This window comes from Orcinus orca, chromosome 17 (genome assembly GCF_937001465.1).
Source record: "Orcinus orca chromosome 17, mOrcOrc1.1, whole genome shotgun sequence".
NCBI lineage: Eukaryota > Metazoa > Chordata > Mammalia > Artiodactyla > Delphinidae > Orcinus > Orcinus orca.
The window spans coordinates 42,819,388-42,841,359 of NC_064575.1; the positions used below are offsets into that span (position 1 = coordinate 42,819,388).

A 21,972-nucleotide genomic window follows, 5' to 3' on the forward strand; every position below is an offset into this window, starting at 1 on the left:
TCATAGCTTCATAAGTGGTTGATCTGCTGTCTTTACTATATGTTTATCTTTACCAATAAGACTTTACTTTTGTGATTTTTCTTAGTTCTAGTTGTGGCCTTCTCTTTTCCACTTAGAGAAGTCGCTTTATCATTTCTTTTAAAGCCAGTTTAATGGTACTGAACTCTTTTAGCTTTTGCTTGTCTGTAAAACCCTTCATCTCTCCTTCAAATCTGAAAAATATCCTTGGTGGATAAAGTATTCTTGGTCATAGGTTTTTTTTTCCTTTCATTATTTTGAATATGTCATGCCACTACCTTCTGGACTGTAAAACTTCTGCTGAAAAGTCAGCTGATAGCTCTATGGTAGTTCACTTGTATATAACTAGTTGCTTTTCTCTTGCTGCTTTTAAAATTCTTTCTTTAAGTTTTGACATTTTAATTATAATGTGTTTTAATGTGAACCTCTTAGTGTTCATCTTGTTTGGAGCTCTCTGTGCTTCGTGGACCTGGATTTCTGTTTCTTTTCCCAGATTAGGAAATTTTCTAATTTATTTATTTCTTCAAATAAGTTCTCTGCCCCTTTCTCTCTCTATTCTTCTGGAATCCCTATAATGCTAATGTTACTTTGCTTGATGTCCCAATGTTGTCTCAGCAGTCTCTTCAACTATCCTTATTTTAAAATTCTTTTTTTTCTTTTCTCCGTCTGGCTTGAGTGATTTCCCGTAACCTGTCTTCCAGTTCACTGATTCATTTCTTTGGTACCATCTAATATTCTGTTTATTTTTTTGTGTGTGTATTTTTAATTAATTTTATTATTCATCTCTTTTTGCTTATCTTTATATTTTCCAACTCTTTGTTAAAATTCTGACTGTGTTCATCCATTCTTCTCCTAAGGTCATTGAGCATGTTTATGATCATTACCTTGAACTCTTTATCAAGTGATTGCTTATCTCCACTTTGTTTATTTCTTTTTCTGGGCTTTTTTCTTACTCCTTTGTTTGGAACATATTCTTCTGTCTCCTCATTTTGCCCAAATCTCTGTGTTTCTTTCTATCTAATAGGTCATTTATGTTTCTGTATCTTAGAGAAGTGACTATGTAGGAGACTTCATGTGGAGCTCAGCAGCACACTCCTCTCTGGTCACCAGAGCTATATGATTGAAGGTTTCCTCCTATATGGGCTGTGTGGGCCCTTTTAGGGCATATGTGGGCCTAGCCACTGGCCTGGTTGTTTTAAGAACATGCTTCATGTAGTGGTTGTGGGATAGCTGGCCATGAAGTTTGGGAGATCCTGGGGTGGTTCAGTGTCACGGTTGGGCAGGGTTGCATCCCCAGGTGGCTAGCTATCATGGGCCCAGGATGGTGCCGGCCCACTGGTGGATAAGTATGCCCTCAGGACTAGTAGACTAGAGGGAGGATTTCAAAATGTCACTTGCTAGCACCAGTGTCCTTGTGGTAGAACAACCTCCAAAAAATAGCTGACCCCAGCATCTATGTCCCCAGTTACCTCCTGCCTCTCTAGGAGACTTTCAAAGATCAGCAGTTGGATCTGACCCAGGTTCATTTTAAATCACTGCCTTCATGCTGGGACTTGGAACAACTGAGACTTCACAAACATTCTTCAAGAAGAGAGTTTCTGCTCCTACAACTCTCTGGGATCTCCTGTATGCAAGTCCTCCTGGTCTTTAAAGCCAGACATTATGGGAGCTCATTTTCTTGGTGTAGAACCCCCAGGCTTGGGAGCCTGATGTGTGACTAGGACCCATCACTTCTTGGGGAGAACCCATGCAGTTGTGATTGTCCTCCCATTTGTGAGTTGCCTACCTAGGGTGTGGTTCCTGACTGTACTGCATCTCTGCCCCTTCTACCCATCTCATTGCGGTTTCCTTTTTATATCTCTGTTTGTGGAACATCATTTCTGCTACTCTTCAGGTTGCTCTCATAGATAGTTGCTCTGTAAATAGTTGTAATATTAGTTTGCCCATAGGAGGAGGTGAGTTCAGGGTTTTCCTACTCCACTATCTTGGCCACACCTCTATTTTATTTTTATTGTGGTTTGGATTCTGTTTATTAAATTATTTAGTACTTTTGTATAATTCTTCTTCAGTGGTATTGGTGTATAGTTTTCATTTTTGTACTATCTCTATCCGATCTAGTTATCAATGCTTTTCTTTCTTCTTAACATTCTTTTCCAATGCTCTTAAGCAATGTATCACACTTTTGGAACATCTAGTCTTTGAAAGTTTTGTAGAATCCTCCTTTAAAGAATCTCCCATTGAAATCATTTGATCCCTGGTGCTCTTTGGGGTGACTTTGATAATGTACTCTATTTCTTCTACAAAAATTGATCAGTTTAAGCATTCTATCTCTAATTTGTCAAATTTGGCAATTGAAATTTTGCTAGAAATTTTCTGTAGAAAATTATCCTTTTCGTACAGCTTTTCAAATTCATTTGTATGTAGGTCTTTAATTTCTTATGATTTTTAAATAATCTCTTATTTTAATCATTTTCCCCCTTTGTCATTTCTTATTTTTATATTTGTGCTTTTATCCTTTTTTCATGAACAAATTAGCTGGTGGTTTGTCTATTTGGTTAATTCTTTATATTTTTTAAATAACAGGATTTTGAAATAGTAGATCTTTTTATTTCTATTGGTATCTCTGCTTTTATCTTTATTATTTCCTTCCTTTTGCTATTTTTTAGTTTATTATTTTTCTAGTTTTTGAGCTAGGAATTCAATTTATTTATTATAACTTAAAAATTTTTTATTTATAAAAATATTTAGGACTATGAATTTTCCTATGCTCATCTCTTGAAATATTTTCTATACATTATGATTGTGTTTCAATATTGATATTTTTTAGAAATTTTGTGATTTCAGTTCATATTTCTCCTTTCACCCAATGATTATTTAGGAAAATGGTTTTAAATTTCCAAAAGAATGAGGCTTTTTTTTTCAATTTTGTCTATAATTTCTACTGTTGTTGCATTGTGGTCAGAGATTATTATTTGTAATAGCTCTACATTTTCTAATTTACTAACTTTTTCCTTATAACCTAATATATAATAAATTTTTGTGAATGTTTCATGAGCACTTGGGGGAAAATGTGTCTCTTAATGTCTAGCTATAAGTTCTACCTTACTGTTTATGTTGTTACATCTTTAATATTATTATTATTTTTGTCTACTTGATCTTTCTTGCATTAAAAAATGGTGCATTCATTACTGTAGGTTGCCTTTATCAAAATAAACAGACGTTGCCTTGTAGAGGTTTGATCACCTTTTAGGTAAACTGTACATATGTGAGTCATAATGCATTCAAATGCCTCTCATTCATTGTCATTCATGTAAAATAAATCATTCCTATTTCTCTTCTCCCTTACTATTTCTTTTATGTTGCTAGTATAAAGTGTACTTTTACACCACAGTGATATAATGTGATCTGTTTCTATGTTGTAGATTACATTATGGGCTCTTTAAAAACATCTTTATCTAAGTATAAATTCCACATATTTGGAGTAAGTTTTGACGTATGGACATACCCATGAAACCATCACAACAATCAATATAATGAAAATATCTTTCACTCCCTTAAATTATTCCCCTGACACTTGACCTTCTTCTCATTCCTTTAGGAAACCCCCTTCTCATCAACCACTAAGCACTATCGATTAATTTATATTTTCTAGAGATTTATAAAAATGTATCCATTGTATTATTTTTGTTTGGTTTCTTTCCCTCTGCATAACTTTATTGTTGTTGATTTTCTAGTTTTATTGTAATGGTTTTGTAACACAGTAGGGACCTCTGTGAGTAGAACTCATGCACTATCTGATTGTGACTGAACTGACTGCTCTGGGAATATTTTTATTTCCATTTATGTCATCTATTTATAAGATACTTTAAATGTCTCATTTTACAAAGAAACGCTAATGTTACTGATGTAAGTTTGTACTATTATTCTTACTTTTCAACACAAGGAAACATTTTCTAGCCAAAAAACGGTAGCAGCCAAGAGAGGAATTGATTACTTGCTTATAGCAATGAGGTGTTAATTTCGAGGCAAGGTAGAACCATTTAAAATGACAGTATCAATAAGCATTTTTGTTGGGGAAACAAACTTTCATTAAAAATTATGGCACTTTGGGCTTCCCTGGTGGCGTAGTGGTTGAGAGTCTGCCTGCCGATGCAGAGGACACGGGTTCGTGCCCCGGTCCAAGAAGATCCCACATGCCGTGGAGCGGCTAGGCCTGTGAGCCATGACCGCTGAGCCTGCGTGTCCGGAGCCTGTGCTCTGCAACGGGAGAGGCCACAACAGTGAGAGGCCCACGAACAGAAAAAAAAAAAAAAATTATGGCACTTTAAAAACCATTGTTCTCTTTTCCCTGTAGCTCTTATTATTCTCCATAATGGGCACTTTGCCCATTCCTTTTTCCAAGAACTTAGAGGAGTCTGGGATTGTCCCCCATCCATTTACCTTTGGAAATTTCCCCAAGCTTTACTTTTCTGAAGCAACCACAGGACAAGATTTCTGCCCTGGAGGATGTGGGGATATACGGCTCCTTTGTTCAACAGTTGCACAAGCATGGGGTGGCATAGGTGGGGGTGTTTACTGACAGAGTCTTTTATTATCATACTGGTACATTCTGGAAACACATAGTCTTACGTCTTCACAAATGATAAAAAACAGCTGCAGACCAAATAAGAGATTTTCCATTTACTTTTGATTTTGTACTAAATATTTTTTTGCATTTTCTAAATATTAAGATCATGAGTATAGAAAGGATTTAAGATGTTAACTCATTTAACCTGTTTATTCAACACATCATTCTTACTCCTTCCAGAAAAATTGAATTTATTCTTCTGTAATGCTGGGGAAGACAACCTAAAGTCCCTTTTGATGATGTTTTACTATTTCACAACCATTACAGACAGGAAGCCATTATTCTGTTTACTCTAAATCTTTCCAGCTATGTTTGTACCTGGCAAATCTAAGAAGCAATTCACTTAATAAATTTAGGATTATAACATCCTTAAAATTATAGATTGAAAATTCCACATATTAAAAACAGTAATAATATTTATTATCCTACTATGTGCCAAACTCTGTTCTAAGCTTACTGCATGTATTCATATATTTGATCTCCATCAGCATTTTATGAAATAAATAATATTATACTTCCCAATATACTGATGAACATATTGAAAGTTAAGCAACTTATTTAGAATCTCATAGTTAGGAATTGGTGGGTAGGAGTTGGACTCAAGTATACAGTCTCTTAAGTGCTATGCTACACAGCTTTTTAAACTAATACTGAGAAAGGAAGCAAGGAAATTCAATCCAGCACCTGCTCCAGCCAGGCATTGTGCTAGTTCTCTCCAACATTTTATCTCCTTAAGAGTAGCAGCAGCCTGTGTGCTAGGCATGACTTGTCTGGTAGGGCAATGGACTTGGCTGTACAACTGTGTACCTGCCATTCTTGAGACCTTCAAGGTCCTTTCTAACACCATTTACATGACAACACTTGTATGTCGTTCAGGGCTCAGCTTAAATATAATCATCTCAGACAAACCTTCACTGATATCTCTGAATATGGTTTTAACTGATTATCCTTACTTCCTCTATGAGACATTGCTCATAACTTACATTATAGGACTTCTCAATCTACCAGAAAATGTTTCACATGTATTTACCTTCCTTTATGGACTGTTAGTTTCTTTTTTTTTTTTTAGAATCAATAGCTAAAAATACCAATTCTTTTTTTTTAACATCTTTATTGGAGAATAATTGCTTTACAATGGTGTGTTAGTTTCTGCTTTATGACAAAGTGAATCAGCTATACATATACATATATCACCATATGTCCTCCCTCTTGCATCTCCCTCCCACCCTCCCCTCTCAGTGGTTGAATAGCACTGTGCTGATCTCCCTGTGCTAAGCAGCTGCATCCTGCTACCTATCTATTTTACAATTGGTAGTATGTATAAGTCCATGCCACTCTCTGACTTCGTCCCAGGTTACCCTTCCCCCTCCCCATGTCCTCAAGTCCATTCTCTACATCAGCATCTTTATTCCTGTGCTGCGCATAGGTTCTTCATAACCTTTTTTTTTTCTTTATTCTATATATAAGTGTTAGCGTACGGTGTTTTTCTCTTTTTGACTTACTTCATTCTGTGTGACAGACTCTAGGTCCATCCACCTCACTACAAATAACTCAATTTCATTTCTTTTTACAGCTGAGTAATATTTCTTTGTAAAAATGTGCCACATCTTCTTTTTCCATTCATCTGTTGATGGACACTTAGGTTGCTTCCATGTCCTGGCTATTCTAAATAGAGCTACAATGAACATTGTGGTACATGACACTTTTTGAATTATGGCTTTCTCAGGGTATATGCCAAGTAGTGGGAATGCTGAGTCGTATGGTAGTTCTATTTTTAGTTTTTTTAAGACACTTCCATACTGTTCTCCATAGTGGCTGTATCAATTTACATTCCCACCAACAGTGGAAGATGGTTCCCTTTTCTCCACACCGTCTCCAGCATTTATTGTTTGTAGATTTTTTGATGATGGCCATTCTGACTGGTGTGAGGTGATACCTCATTGTAGTTTTGATTTGCATTTCTCTAATGATTAGTGATGTTGAGCATTATTTCATGTGTTTATTGGCAATCTGTAAATCTTCTCTGGAAAAATGTTTATTTAGGGTTTCTGCCCATTTTTGGCTTGGATTGTTTGATTTTTGATATTGAGCTGCATGAACTGCTTGTAAATTTTCGAGATTAATCCTTTGTTAGTTGCTTCATTTGCAAATATTTTCTCCCATTCTGAGGGTTGCCTTTTCATCCTGTTTATGGTTTCCTTTGTGATGCAAAAGCTTTTAAGTTTTCATTAGGTCCCATTTGTTTATTTGTGTTTTTATTTCCATTTCTCTAGGAGGTGGGTCAAAAAGGATCTTGCTGTGATTTATGTCATAGAGAGTTCTGCCTAGGTTTCCCTTTAAGAGTTTTATAGTGTCTGGCCTTACATTAAGGCCTTTAATCCATTTTGAGTTTATTTTTGTGTATGGCATTAGAGAGTGTACTAATTTCATTCTTTTACATGTAGCTGTCCAGTTTTCCCAGCATCACTTATTGAAGAGGCTGTCTTTTCTCCATTGTATATTCTTGCCACCTTTGTCAAAAATAAGGTGACCATATGTTTGTGGGCTTATCTCTGGCCTTTCTATTCTCTTCCATTGATCTATATTTCTGTTTCTCTGCCAATACCATACTGTCTTGATTACTGTACCTTTGTAGTATAGTCTGAAGTCCAGGAGCCTGATTCCTCCAGCTCCATTTTTCTTTTTCTTGATTGCTTTGGCTATTTGGGTTCTCTTGTGTTTGCATACAAATTTGGAAAGTTTTTGTTCTAGTTCTGTGAAAAATGCCAGTGGTAGTTTGATAGGGATGGAATTGAATCTGTAGATGGCTTTGGGTAATATAGTCATTTTCACAATGTTGATCCTTCCAATCCAAGAACATGGTATATCTCTCCATTTGTTTGTATCATCTTTAGATTTTTTCATCAGTGTCTTAGAGTTGTCTGCATACAGGTCTTTTGTCTCCTTAGATAGGTTTATTCCTAGGTATTTTATTCTTTTCTTTCAGTGGTAAATGGTAGTGTTTCCTTAATTTCTCTTTCAGATTTTTCATCATTAGTGTATAGGAAAGCAAGAGATTCCTGTGCATTAATTTTGTATCCTGCTACTTTACCAAATTCATTGATTAGCTCTAGTAGTTTTCTGGTAGAGCCTTTACGATTCTGTATGTAGAGTATAATTTTACCTGCAAACAGTGACAGCTTTACTTCTTCTTTTCTAATTTGGATTCCTTTTATTCCTTTTTCTTCTGTGATTTCTGTGGCTAAAACTTCCAAAACTATGTTGAGTAATAGTGGTGAGAGGGGAACCCTTGTCTTGTTCCTTATCTTAGAGGGAATGGTTTCAGTTTTTCACCATTGAGAACGATGTTGGTTGTGGGCTTGTCATATATGGCCTTTATTATGTTGAGGTAGGTTCCCTCTATGCCTACTTTCTGAAGGGTATTTATCATAAATGGGTGTTGAATTTTGTTGAAAGCTTTTTCTGCATCTATTGAGATGATCATATGGTTTTATCCTTCAATTTTTTAAAGTGGTATATCACATTGATTGATTTGTATATATTGATGAATCCTTGCATTTCTGGGATAAACCCCACTTGATTGTGATGTATGATCCTTTTAATGTGCTGTTTGCTGGTATTTTTGTTGAGGAGTTTTACATCTATGTTCATCAGTGATATCAGCCTGTAGTTCTCTTTCTTTGTGACATCTTTGTCTGGTTTTGGTATCAGGGTGATGTTGGCCTCATAGTATGAATTTAGGAGTTTCCCACACTCTGCTATATTTTGGAAGATTTTCAGAAGGATAGGCGTTAACTCTTCTCTAAACATTTGATGAATTCGCCTGAGAAGCTGTCTGGCCCAGGGCTTTTGTTGGAATTTTTTTAATCACAGTCTCAGTTTAAGTGCTTGTGATTGGTATGTTTATACTTTGTATTTCTTCCTGGTTCAATGTCAGAAGTTTGTGCTTTTCTAAGAATTTGTCCATTTCTTCCAGGTTATCCATTTTATTGGCATATAGTTCCTTGTAATAATCTCTCATGATCCTTTGTATTTCTGCAGTGTCAGTTGTTACTTCTCCTTTTTCATTTCTAATTCTATTGATCTGAGCCTTCTCCCGTTTTTTTTTTTTTTATGATTCTGGCTAATGGTTTATAAATTTTGTTTATCTTCTCAAAGAACCAGCTTTTAGTTTTATTGATCTTTGCTATTGTTTCCTTCACTTCTTTTTCATTTATTTCTGATCTGATCTTTATGATTTCTTTCCTTCTGCTAACTTTGGAGGTTTCTTGTTCTTCTTTCTCTAATTACTTTACATGTGAGGTTAGTTTTTTGTTTAAGATGTTTCTTGTTTCTTGAGGTAGGATTGTATTGCTATAAACTTCCCTCTTAGAACTGCTTTTGCTACATCTCATAGGTTTTGGGCTGTTGTGTTTTTATTGTCATTTGTTTCTAAATATTTTTGGATTTCCTCTTTGATTTCTTCAGTGATCTCTTGGTTATTAAGTAGTGTATTGTTTAGCCTCCATGCATTTGTATTATTTACAGATTTTTTTTCCTGTAATTCATATGTAGTCTCATAGCGTTGTCATCAGAAAAGGTAATTGATACGATTTTGATTATCTTAAATTTACCAAGGCTTGATTTGTGACCCAGGATGTGATCTATCCTGGAGAATCTTCCATGAGCACTTGAGAAGAAAGTGTATTCTGTTGTTTTTGGATGGAATGTCCTATAATTATCAATTAAGTCCATCTTGTTTAATGTATCATTTAAAGCTGTGTTTCCTTATTTATTTTCATTTCAGATGATCTGTCCATTGGTGAAAGTGGGGTGTTAAAATCCCTTATACTATGATTTTGTTACTGTTGATTTCCCCTTTTATGTCTCTTACCATTTGCCTTATGTATTGAGGTGCTCCTATTTTGGGTGCATAAATATTTACAATTGTTATACCTTCTTCATGGATTGATCCCTTGATCATTATGTAGTGTCTTTCTTTGTCTCTTGTAATAGCCTTTATTTTAAAGTCTATTTTGTCTGTTATGAGAATTGCTACTCTAGTTTTCTTTTGTTTACTGTCTGCATAGAATATCTTTTTTCATCCCCTCACTTTCAGGATGTATGTGTCCCTAGGTCTGCAGTGGGTCTCTTGTAGACAGCATATATATGGGTCTTGTATTTGTATCCATTCAGCCAGTCTATGACTTTTGGTTGGAGCATTTCATCCATTTACATTTAAGGTAGTTATCGATATGTATGTTCTTATTACCATTTTATTAATTTTTTTGTGATTGCTATTGTAGGCCTTTTCCTTCTGTTGTGTTTCCTGCCTAGAGAAGTTTCTTTAGCATTTATTATAAAGCTGATTTTGTGGTGCTGAATTCTCTTAGCTTGTGCTCATCTGTAAATGTTTTAATTTCTCTGTCAAATCTGAATGAGATCCTTGCTATTTAGAATAATGTTGGTTGTAGTTTTTTCCCTTTCATCACTTTAAATATGTCCTGCCACTCCCTTCTGGCTTGCAGAGTTTCTGCTGAAAGATCAGCTGTTAAACTTATGGGGATTCCCTTGTATGTTATTTCTTGTTTTTCCCTTGCTGCTTTTAATATTTTTTCTCTATATTTAATTTTCGATAGTTTGATTAATATGTGTTTAGAATGTTTCTCTATCCTGTATGGGACTCTCTGCACCTCCTGCACTTGATTGACTATTTCCTTTCCCATATTAGGGACGTTTTCAACTATAATGTCTTTAAATATTTTCTCAGTGACTTTCTTTTTCTCTTATTCTTCTGGGACCCCTATAATTCGAATGTTGGTGCATTGAATGTTGTCCCAGAGGTCTCTGAGAGTGTCCTCAATTCTTATCATTCTTTTTTCTGCTCTGAGGTAATTATTTCCACTACTTTATCTTCCAGGTCACTTATCCATTCTTCTGCCTCACTTATTCTGCTATTGATTCCTTCTAGAGAATTTTTAATTTCATTTATTGTGTTGTTCATCATTGTTTGTTTGCTCTTTAGTTCTTCTAGGTCCTTGTTAAACATTTCTTGTATTTTCTCCATTCTATTTCCAAGATTTTAGATCATCTTTACTATCATTACTCTGAATTCCTTTTCCGGTAGACTGCCTACTTCCTCTTCATTTGTTTGGTCTGTTGTGTTTTTACCTTGCTCCTTCATCTGCTGTGTGTTTCTCTGTCTTCTCGTTTTGCTTAACTTACTGTGTTTGGGGTTTCCTTTTCCAGGTTCATAGTTCCCGTTGTTTTTGGTGTCTGCCCCAGTACCTAATGCTGGTTCAGTGGGTTATGTAGGCTTCCTGGTGGAGGGGACTGGTGCCTGTGTTCTGGTGGATGAGGCTGGATCTTTTCTTTCTGGTGGGCAGGACTGTGTCTGGTGGTATGTTTTGGGCTGTCTCTGACCTTGTTATGATTTTAAGCAGCTTCTCTGCTAATGGGTGGTGTTGTGTTCCTGTCTTGCTAGTTGTCTGGCATAGGGTGTCCAGCACTGTAGCTTGCTAGTTGTTCAGTGGAGCTGGGTCTTAGCCTTGAGATGGAGATCTCTCAGAGAGCTTTCACCATTTGATATTATGTGGAGCCAGGAGGTCTCTGGTGGACCAGTGACCTGAACTCAGCTCTCCCACCTCAGAGGCACAGGCCTGATACCTGGCCGGAGCACTGAGACCCTCTCAGCCACACAGCTCAGAAGAAAAGGGAGAAAAAAAGAAAGAAAGAAAGAAAGAAAGAAAGAAAGAAAGAAAGAAAGAACAAATAAAGTTATTTAAATAAAAAATAATTATTAAAAATTAAAAAAATCATAATGTAATAAAAAAGAAAAAAATAAAAAGAAAGAAAGAAGAGAGAAACCAAACCAAAAAGCAAGTCCAGCAATGATAACAAGTGCTAAAAACTATACTAAAAAAAAAAAGGACAGACAGAACCCTAGGACAAATGGTAAAAGCAAAGCTATACAGACAAAATCACACAAAGAAGCATATACATACACATTCACAAAAAGAGAAAAATGAAAAAAGTACATATATCTTTGCCCCCAAAGTCCACCACCTCAGTTTTGGCATGATTCATTGTCTATTCAGTTATTCCACAGATGCAGGGACATCAAGTCGATTGTGGAGATTTAATCTGCTGCTCCTGAGGCTGCTGGGAGAGATTTCCCTTTCTCTTCTTTGTTCACACAGCTCCTGGGGTCCAACTTTGGATTTGGCCCGTAGGTCACCTGAGGGCATCTGTTCTTCACTCAAACAGGACGGGGTTAAAGGAGCTGCTGATTAGGGGACTCTGTCTCACTTAGGCGGTGGGGAGGGAGGGGTACAGAATGTGGGGCAAGCCTGTGGTGGCAGAGACAGGCATGATGTTGCAACAGCCTGAGGTGTGCTGTGTATTCTCCCAGGGAAGTTGTCGCTGGATCACGGGACGCTGGCAGTGGCGGGCTCCACAGCCTCCTGGGAGAGGAGGTGTGGATAGTGACCTGTGCTTTCACATAGGCTTCTTGGTGGCTGCAGAAGCAACCATAGCGTTTCGTGCCTGTCTCTGGTGTCTGCGCTGATAACCGCCACCTGCGCCTCTCTCTGGAGCTTCTTTAGGCGATGCTCTGAATCCCCTCTCTTCGTGCACCCCGAAACAATGGTCTATTGTCTCTTAGGTACGTCCAGACTTTTTCCCGGACTACGTCCTGGCTAGCTGTGGTGCGCTAATCCCCTTCTGGCTGTGTTAACGCAGCCAATCCCAGTCCTCTCCCTGGGATCTGACCTCCAAATCCTGAGCCTCAGCTCCCAGCCCCCACCCGTCCTGGCTGGCAGGTGAGCAGACAATGTTCTCAGGCTGGTGAGTGCTGGTTGGCACTGATCCTCTGTGCAGGAATCTCTCCTCTTTGCTCTCTGCACCCCTGTTGCTGTGCTCTCCTATGTGGCTCTGAAGCTTCTCCCCTGCCATCCCCCGTCTCTGCCAGTATATGGGCTTCATAGTGTGTGGAAACTTTTCCTCCTTCACAGCTGTACCACAGGATGGTACAGGTCCCATCCTTATTCTTTTGTCTCTGTTTTTTTCTTTTTTCTTTTGCCCTACCCAGGTATGTGGGGAGTTTCTTGCCTTTTGGGAAGTCTGAGGTCTTCTGCCAGCATCAATATGTGTTCTGTAGGAGTGTTCCACATGTACATGTATTTCTGATGTATTTGTGTGAAGAAAGGTTATTTCCACGTCTTACTTTTCTGCCATCTTGAATGTCTCTCTGGAGACATTCAAGTTAGTTTCTATATAACAGAGACTGTCGAGCTCTATAATTCTAACAGCTGGTACAGAATAAACATGAGTTGAATAACTTGTATAAGAATAAGATCAATTTAATGCTAGTAGTATCATATGTCAACCAAAATTAAATTGAGATTTTATTTTCACCTTTTCTAATTTATCATTTTCTCCCTCCATCCCCCACAAGAAGACACATGCACACACCAAGGCTAATAATATCATGCTCCAATCACCCCATTTTAAATCTTTATCATTTTCTTTAGCTAGGGCAGAATGGAAGGCAGAAGAGTCAAATTGTTGTCCATCCCTAGCAGTTCTGATTCTCACTGCCTCTTGCTTTAGAGGCTTTTTATTTTCTAGAAAAGTCTGAGAACTGAAAAGATTATGAGGCTGCCTTCAAACATGCAATTCCAAATAAAATAATTCTTAAGCCCTGTGACTTTCTGATATATTCCACAATAAAAAATCAAATAAAACATAATTTGTGTTTGTTTCCTAAGCATATGATAAGTCTGCCTACTGGATAATCCAATATTTGTCTCATATCTGTTCTCCATTCCTGCTATGTCCAGTTTAGCTGCTTTTGTCCTTTTTCCTCTTGCTACTCTTCTCTTACTAACCTTTGAAACCAGCTAGTTGTTTCACATTTTATCATCAGATTGATCCTACTAAAACACAGCTCTGATTTTTGAGCCAGTGTTTTGAGCCACACTTGTTTGCAAAATTAAGTGTTTAATAAATGTATGGAAGAGTGATGTCCCTCACACCTGGAAAACTCTCTTTTCACTACTTTTAAGGTGCTCTATACTTGGACTTCAAAATGTCTTGCTTTATTTTTTATTACTCCCTTTTGTCTAGTTGTTCTTCTAAACTAACAACGCCGTGTCTTCTGAGCATATCCCATGGTGTCCTGCTTTATACTCATATTCTTCCCTCTTTCTGAAATGCTTTCTAATAACTTCTTTCTTCTTGGATTCCTTAAGTGTCAAGATACACTTTTATCCCTAACCAGCAGTATTTCATTCTCCTTCTGAAAACTAGTGGCACATTTTCTATTCCTCTCTTTTATACGTGTGCAGACTTGTCTTGGTGTGGTTATTTACACATATCATGCCTCTAAACCCAGCTGCCTGGAGCTTCTGGAGTCCCTCTTTTCCCCTGTCCCCATGTATGCAGAACTCAGGAATTCATATTAAACAACACATGCATGTTAGAGAAATGTAGACTTACCTGAAGTTTCTGTGAGAGAGGTAGAGGAGGTTTTCTTTTCTTTCTTTTTTTAAAAAAACAAACCTTGATTTAGAGTAATTTTTGATTTTCAGTAAAGTTGCAAGGATAGTACACACAGTTGCCACATACCCCACCCACCCACAGTTTCCCCTATTATTAATATCTACATTAGCATGGTGTATTAGTCACAACTAATGAATCAGATTGATACATTGCTGTTAAGTAAAGTCCATATATGGTAATCAGATTTCCTTAAATTTTACCTAACGTTAATTTTTGTTCTAGGATCCCATCTGGTATACCACATTACATTTGGTTGTCTTGTCTCCTGGTAGGCTTCTCTTAACTGTGAAAATGTCTGAGGCTTTTCTTGTGTTTGATGATCTTGACAGTTGTGAGGACTACTGGTCAGTATTCTCTAGAATGTCCCTCAATTGGGATTTGTCTGATGTTTTTCTTATGATTAAACTGGGGTTGTGGGTTTGGGGGAGGAAAATGAGAGAGACAGAGTGATATTCTCATCACATCTTATTAACAGTCTAGACTATCAACATAACTTATCACTCTTAATGTTAACCTGGATCACCTGGTTGAACTAGCGCTAGTTTGTTAGGTTTCTCTAAGTTACTCTATTTTCCACTTTTCCATACTGCATTTTTTGGAAAAAAGTCAATATGCACAGCCTACTCTTAACATGTGAGAGTTACATTAAAGGAGAGTTAAGATAAAAAGTGGGGATTATCTACATAAATTACTGGAATTCTTCTGAACAGTAGTTTTCCAGCTCTCCCATTTTAAAGTTTAATCAATCATTTATATCAGTATGGATTCAAGCATATTTATTTTATCCTTTGGGTTATAATTCAGTACTACTTTATGTTGTTCTTCAGATTGTTCCAGCTTTGAACATTGGGAGCTTTTTTTCAGTTGGCTTCTATGTCCCTCCTTAATATACTCCCACTTATTTGTTTGTTTGTTATTTAATTTTGGAGTTCTTTTTCACTTTCTGGCACTACAAGATGATCCAGGCTCATAGTGTATATTTCCTACCCTAGTCTTAGAGTCAGCCATTTTTCTAAGGAGATCTGGTTTCTTTCATTGGACAATGGTATTAGAGATTAAGATCTGGGTGTGAGGTGTGCCACAGGGGTGTTGTTGGCTTCTAAGCCATTTCAGCTGACACAGCAAGGACATATATGTGTGTATATCAACAAAAGTATGTAAACATACCTATATATTTCTAAATGTATCCATCTGTATATGTGTTAAACTAAACATGGTTTCCTACTGATGTCTGCAACTCTTATCCCTCCCATACTGATCATTCTAGCCTTCTCCCCTTGCTTGTCTATAACTTATGCAATAGTGAGAAACCTGGCTCTCACTGTCTATCATCCATTTACTTGATTTTTCAATTCCAGTGTATATTTATAGTGGTTTCAGAATTGTTAACCTCTACTCCCATGGGAAATAACTTTATCAACTCCAGTACAGTGTTTCTTTTTTGCCTTTGGTTTTACATTCTTTACCAATTTCCAGAGTTATTCACATGAGCACATTTTCTGCATTCCTTTCAGTGAGGTTTGTCCATACATTTAGCAAGTCTTAAAAATCTGTACATTGTATGAGTCCATTTAAATGACACTCTAGAAAAGGCAAAACATATATAGAGAGTAAATGAAGCATTGGTCATCGGTTAGATTCTTTGTCACATTCTGCATTCCATCCTGGGGTCTCCTGACCTCCAAATGATTTTCTAAATATTTGCACACATTAAGGTTCATGGGTTTTGACAAATGCTTAATGTCATATATACACTATTATAGCATCATACAGAATAATTTCACCATCCTAAAAAGTTCCCTATGTTTCACCTTTTACATACTTTCCAACACCTAAGCCCCTGGCAACTACTGATCTGCTTACTGTCTCTATAGTTTTGCCTTTTCTAGAATGTCATATAAATGGAATCATGCAGTATGTGGCCTTTCCAGACTGTCTTCATTTGCTTACAATATTCATTTAAGATTCATCCATGTCTTTGCATGGCTTGATAGGCCATTCCTTTTTATTACTGAATAGTATGGAGAAGGACTTTATATTCTGAATTCCACAGCACATAACCTCATAGGTATCCACCTGACATTTTTTTCTCATGTTCTCTTGTCACACAGAGGTTTTTTCTGCCATATCCCTACACAGTACTCAGTTGTTCTCCTATTATCATGAACAATTTAGCTCTCTCCCCCAAACCTGCATACTATACTCAGTAGAGAACAAAGGGCTTATAGGGTTTTAGCTCCCACTCAAACAACTTCTTAGACCTTACCTCCCTATTAACACCTACATTACAGTTCTTTATGCTCCTGGTTAACATTCCCTGCTCCCAACATCAGCATTTCATCTCACTTTATAAGTTCTTTCAAAGTGTGAGCTATATCTTTATCTCTGTATTCTGCAACAGTGTTGTGCCTTGCCCCTAGTAGGTATTCAATAAATATTCACTGAACAAACAAATAAGTGATTTGGTATAATGTGAAAGCCAGATTGCAGACAAACTGACAAAACCTGAAATGCATGCAATATTCCATCCACTTGGGTAGTATAGCTATTTTCTATGCACTCTTTTCTTTTTTCACTACTTGAAGGCCACTTGCAAAAAATGGCCTGAAATCTGACATATATTCAATTTATATAGAACATATGGTGTTTATAAAAGCATTACCAAATAGTATCATGCTAGTGAACCTTGATAATGTGTGTCAGAGGTTTTCAGCATTAGCCCAGAACATCAACATTACTACAAACAGCTGAAATATATTGTAAGAAATTTATTTTCTCATAAAATGTTGCATGGGCAAGTTTTTGGGAATTAGCTAGCCAGATTAGAATTATCATCATTCCTATTATTAGTAAAAGGCATTGATGTAGCTCTTTATTAAGTCATTAGCTTAAAAATTGTTTAACATTGGCATAAAATTTAAACACTAGGCCTCCAAGTGAAATATTCTAGAAGGATCCTCATTTTACATACTTAAATTCCAGAAAAATCTTGGAAACAACAGTTCCATTTGTGGGCACCTCTTACAAAGCCTGTGTTGCACAGGTACTTGCTGCCTTCAACCTGTGTACCTCAACCTCTGTATGCTAGATCCCTAATTTTGATGTGAATAAACTGTTGAGATTTGGGTGCTGGGGAAAGGGGAGTTCTTAAATTTCTCCTTCTTCTCTTTCTCCTCCTTGTCCTATCCCTCCCCCTCCTCCTCTTCCTCTTTTTCCTTCTTAAAATTTCTGCCATTGTTTTGGGTTATGGAGAATGTTGTCATCCAGAAGAAAGTAATTTCTCTTTAGCTAAATCTCACATGTTTGCAATCATCCTTTACATACACAATATTTTGTATCAGAAATGAGGTCTTAAGGGGCTTGTTGAACTTTCAAAGTCAAGAATTCTCCATTTTAGGAATTTATTCGTTGCTGGGAAGATTTTTTTTAAAGTATAAAACTATGGGTAGAATATTACAAAAATACTTTGAGTCTTTGGATAAGTTTTAAATCTTTTTGATTTATATTGTAAGGTAGGTACATATATTTTGAATATTTGAAAGGGCTGAACTCTTTTTATATCTTGAACTTTTCCCATACCCTTCCATTTGTAACTTTCAGGTTGTGGAAATGACATAAAGAAGTTGCTACTAGAAGATGGTGGTTAGCTGGAAGTTGTTGGTGTATCACTTCAGGTTAGGTGATGTTTGTTTCTCAGGCATGAGAAATCATTAACACTTTTAAGTAGACGCTGGGTAGGAAACAAATAAAAACCAGAAAATAAAATGGTGATGATCTATACGAGGCCTCCCAAAGGAGTTTGCTTCTCAAAATAAATGAAAATAAGATTTCTTGTCATACAGATAAGAACTTTCTAACATTCCATGTATGCATAAAATTCCATATATGCAAACAGGTTTCACAATTTCAACGATTTGGATTGCTTGTATACTGCAATTACCTGAAATGAAAATCCAACTCTCTGGAGTTCATCTTACCCCAATAATATGCTAATTTCATCCTCATGGCCTTTAAGAGTTAGTGTCATAATTTATAACTAACTAGTAGAAAGATACTTGGGAAAAATTGGTTCAGTATTTTTCTTAACTAATTGTGTTTTCAGGATGAAGATCAACAGACTATGAATCAGTGTGTTCCAACTGTACCTATACTATTGATTGATTGGGTATTTCCCTTGGGACATTTCTATTTGACAAACTGACACATAGATGCAAACAGTTCAAATACATTTCTTTCTGCACTGATAAATTTGTTCATGTTCTCCAGAAGTGGAAAATATGGTGTGACCTTTTCTACATTTTGAAATCTCATGGCTAGTTTTCCATGCTGGGTAAATATATATGGCACCTTATGACATACAAGGTACATCACATATGTTGCACATTTTACAGGTTTCAAAGCTCTTTCATATGTTATTTCACATTCACTTTACAACAATTCTGCAATATCAATAGGGCAGACATCATTCTAATTATTTATAGATCATGAGGCTTGGAAATTTTTAACAGATTTTCTATAGTCACAAAAACTAGGATGTGGTAGAGCCAGAATCAGAACTTAAGTTTTCAGATTTGAGCCCAGAAAACTCCACCCTAATACAAGTTTAGAGTATTACTGCTTTTGGCCAAGGGACATTGTGATATGATGGAAATGATATATTTTGCAATGTGTGCTTTGGTGGTACTTAGATAGCACTTTATACTTCTCATATTTATCACTGTGACCTTTTGATAGAAGGAGATCTCATTGCTATTCTTTCCTTTGATTTCTTTAATAGTTAATCTTATTTTCCAACAAGAATTTTAAGACCTGACCTAAATATTATAATTAACACATAAAGAGGATATATCAGCGTGACCCAATTTGTGTTCATTTTCCAGTGTGGATACTCATTAATGTAATTTAATGTTACTTTCAAAACAACAAATCTCTATGACTGAGTTTACATGGATGCATTCAGTCAAAGAGTGGGCCATCTCCTAAAAGTTCTTTCTCTGCACTAATCATTGCAATGTTAGTAGTAAGTAGAGAAAAGAGAATTGATTTTTGCTGCCATCTTTTGTCCAGCAGAGCTCAATGCACAGCTTCTACTCAGATGAGATTATTTTGTCTGGCCATGAAATAGTTTTGCGATGGAGCATGATGCTAGGAGCAGAAAGGAAAAGTTTAAGAAGAATGACTTTCCTACTGATTCCTGGGTTTCTTAAGACATATTCCTTTATCCTATTTCTGTCTTTTGCTCTTCTCCATATACACATAAGTCCTGATGTTTTCCTATTAATATTTGCCCTTTACAGCTACTTGATGGAGTATCTAGTCAAAACAGTAGGTTTCCATTTCTCAGAACGTGGCAGAAACTCAAGAAATGGCTTTTTCTCCTCAATGCTTTTGAAGTTTTAAGCCTACTGGGTATAAAGTAGTGAATCATGTCCTTTGGATTTTTAAAAAATTATAGATATGATAATGCAAATTTTATTTTTCCCCACAGAACCCCATATATTAACTGATTTGAACATATTTCCTTTTTTGTAACATATATTATTAGGAAAATGGAAAAAAAGTCAATATTCAGAAAAAAACTGTGTTAACTTTAACTGAAGCACTTGTAATTGTACCCAAAAACATCTGGGGAATCTTGGAAACTAGTAATGTTCTCAAGAAAACTCAAGCTATTGAATATATAAAATTTAAGGAGCACATTTCACATCAGTTCCCTATGTCTGTGTATTGAAAATGAAAATGTGTCAGATATTAATCCTTCTAGGAAGCTTGGGAAGTTTCATCTTCCTTTGTCCTCTTAGGTGGCCATGTTTGTGCTACAACTGGGTAGTGCCACATTCCTGCTTACAGAACCTGTGATCAGTGCGATGACAACTGGGGCTGCCACCCATGTCGTGACTTCACAAGTCAAATATCTCTTGGGAATGAAAATGCCGTATATATCTGGACCACTTGGATTCTTTTATGTGAGTTTTTCCGTATGTCTTTGTTCATGTATTTTGGGTGTGTGTTTCACATAGTAAAATTTGGTTAATTACAATGTTGAGATTTTTCTATTTTAAAGTAACTTGGGCTTAAATAAAATCTATTAGGATATTTTTAATGTGATTAAGGGTATGAAACTAATTAGTAAAACCTACTAATTTGGGGAGCAATTCTTTGTAATAAACAATTAAATATGGTATAATTTGGGAACATGGTTGGAAAAAATAGCTTGAATTTTTCTGTGACCAGATATGTTGCTAACTTCTAATGGAAGCCATCTACCAGGCTTGTGGCCCAGTGTAACAACAGTACACCTTACCACATTCTTTCCATATTGTGAACCCTGGTATAGATCAAATCAGAGGCTTGGTCAAAATTGGGTTCTGGAGTCCCAATAGCAGACAATCAGTTATTAAAAGTCACTTGAACCTGAGATAGAAACATGTGTCCAGTTTCAACATATTATCCTAATAATTCCCCATTCTTCTTGGTCTCTTTTTGAAGCTGACCTAAAATCTATGACTGCTCAGGAAGTCACATCCTATTGGAGTTTTATAAGAAAATCAATGTCTTGTTAATGAAGTTGAGAGCAACCAGACTTCATTTTATTTAATTTTATATTGTAGAGGAGGAAAAGTATATTTTCCTTCTATCCTTGAGGAGCTGGGGCTCCTGTAACAAAAGATTAACAAGAGAAAAACAAGTTTATTAGCATGTATATTTCATATACACATGGGAGAAACTCCAGGATTAGTAACTCAAAAGAAGTGGCTAGGATTTGGGTTTAAATACCATCTTCAGTTAAAACAAAGGAATAAGAGTTGAGGGAAGCAAGTTATGAGAAGGTGACCATGAAAAATACAGTGAACATGGGTAAGATTTATTATGCAGATTTAAATCAGTGCCTTCTCCATTGGTAAGACTCTCTTGTGATTTAGAGTCATGTTTTTCTTCCTGGTACTAAGAGGAAGACACCCTTGCAAACAGAGATTTTCTATATAAATGTAAATTTCTCTATGAAAGGGTAATTTACACTGTTCTCAGAGGTTCCCTGTGTCTGCTGTTTCTCAAAATAATAAGCTAAAAATAATTCTTATACCAAAGAGACATATTTTGGAGTGGCATATTCAGGTCTCCTACAATGTAATGTTCTATACTGAATTACATTAATGTTTTATAATGAGAGTATTACCATTCCTAATATTCTTGCTCTTAATCAAGGAATGGCTGAATAGTAGCTCCATATATAGAAGTTTAATAAATTATCTAATTCCTGTTATTGAGGTGGTTTGTGGTATTTCACCATTATACACAGCTCATTGAAGATTTGTTTTATTCCTATGTTCTAGTTTGCATCCCTGATGATTTCATTGAGGTCAATTCCTAGTTATGGAATCACTGGATTAAAATATTTTTGCCAAATATCAATCTGAAAAGCTGTACCAATTAATATTTACTCTCATCATTGTCAACTCTGATTATTACTATTTTTAAAATTTGCCATTTTGTTATGTGAAAAATAGTATCACTTTTCTGTTTGTGTGTTTCTCTGATTAGTTGGTAAAGTAGTTAATATAGATAGTAATTGGCAACACAAAGCTGGAAGCTTGTTCTGAATTTTTGTTATTTAGGTAATATCTTGCTCAGTGATTCATTCATTATAAGAAAGCATAAAACTAAAACAAGAACACTAAAACTGGAAGTGGAAACAATATAATTCCAAGCTCTAAATCAAACAAAAGTAGACCAAAATAGCTGTAAGTTATCAGGTGACTGGTTGAGTTAAAACTTTTGGTGATGCC

The 21,972-nt window shown here is 36.1% G+C and overlaps 1 protein-coding gene across 1 annotated transcript in view; it reads left to right on the forward strand.

Moving 5' to 3' along the window:
• SLC26A7 (solute carrier family 26 member 7) overlaps positions 1 to 21,972 on the forward strand; it is a 183,671-nt gene that overhangs the window by 64,230 nt on the left and 97,469 nt on the right. The window contains exon 4 of the mRNA XM_004283220.3: positions 19,987 to 20,151. Within this exon, the coding sequence (XP_004283268.1) occupies positions 19,987 to 20,151 (165 nt within the window). The remainder of the gene's footprint in view (positions 1 to 19,986; positions 20,152 to 21,972) is intronic.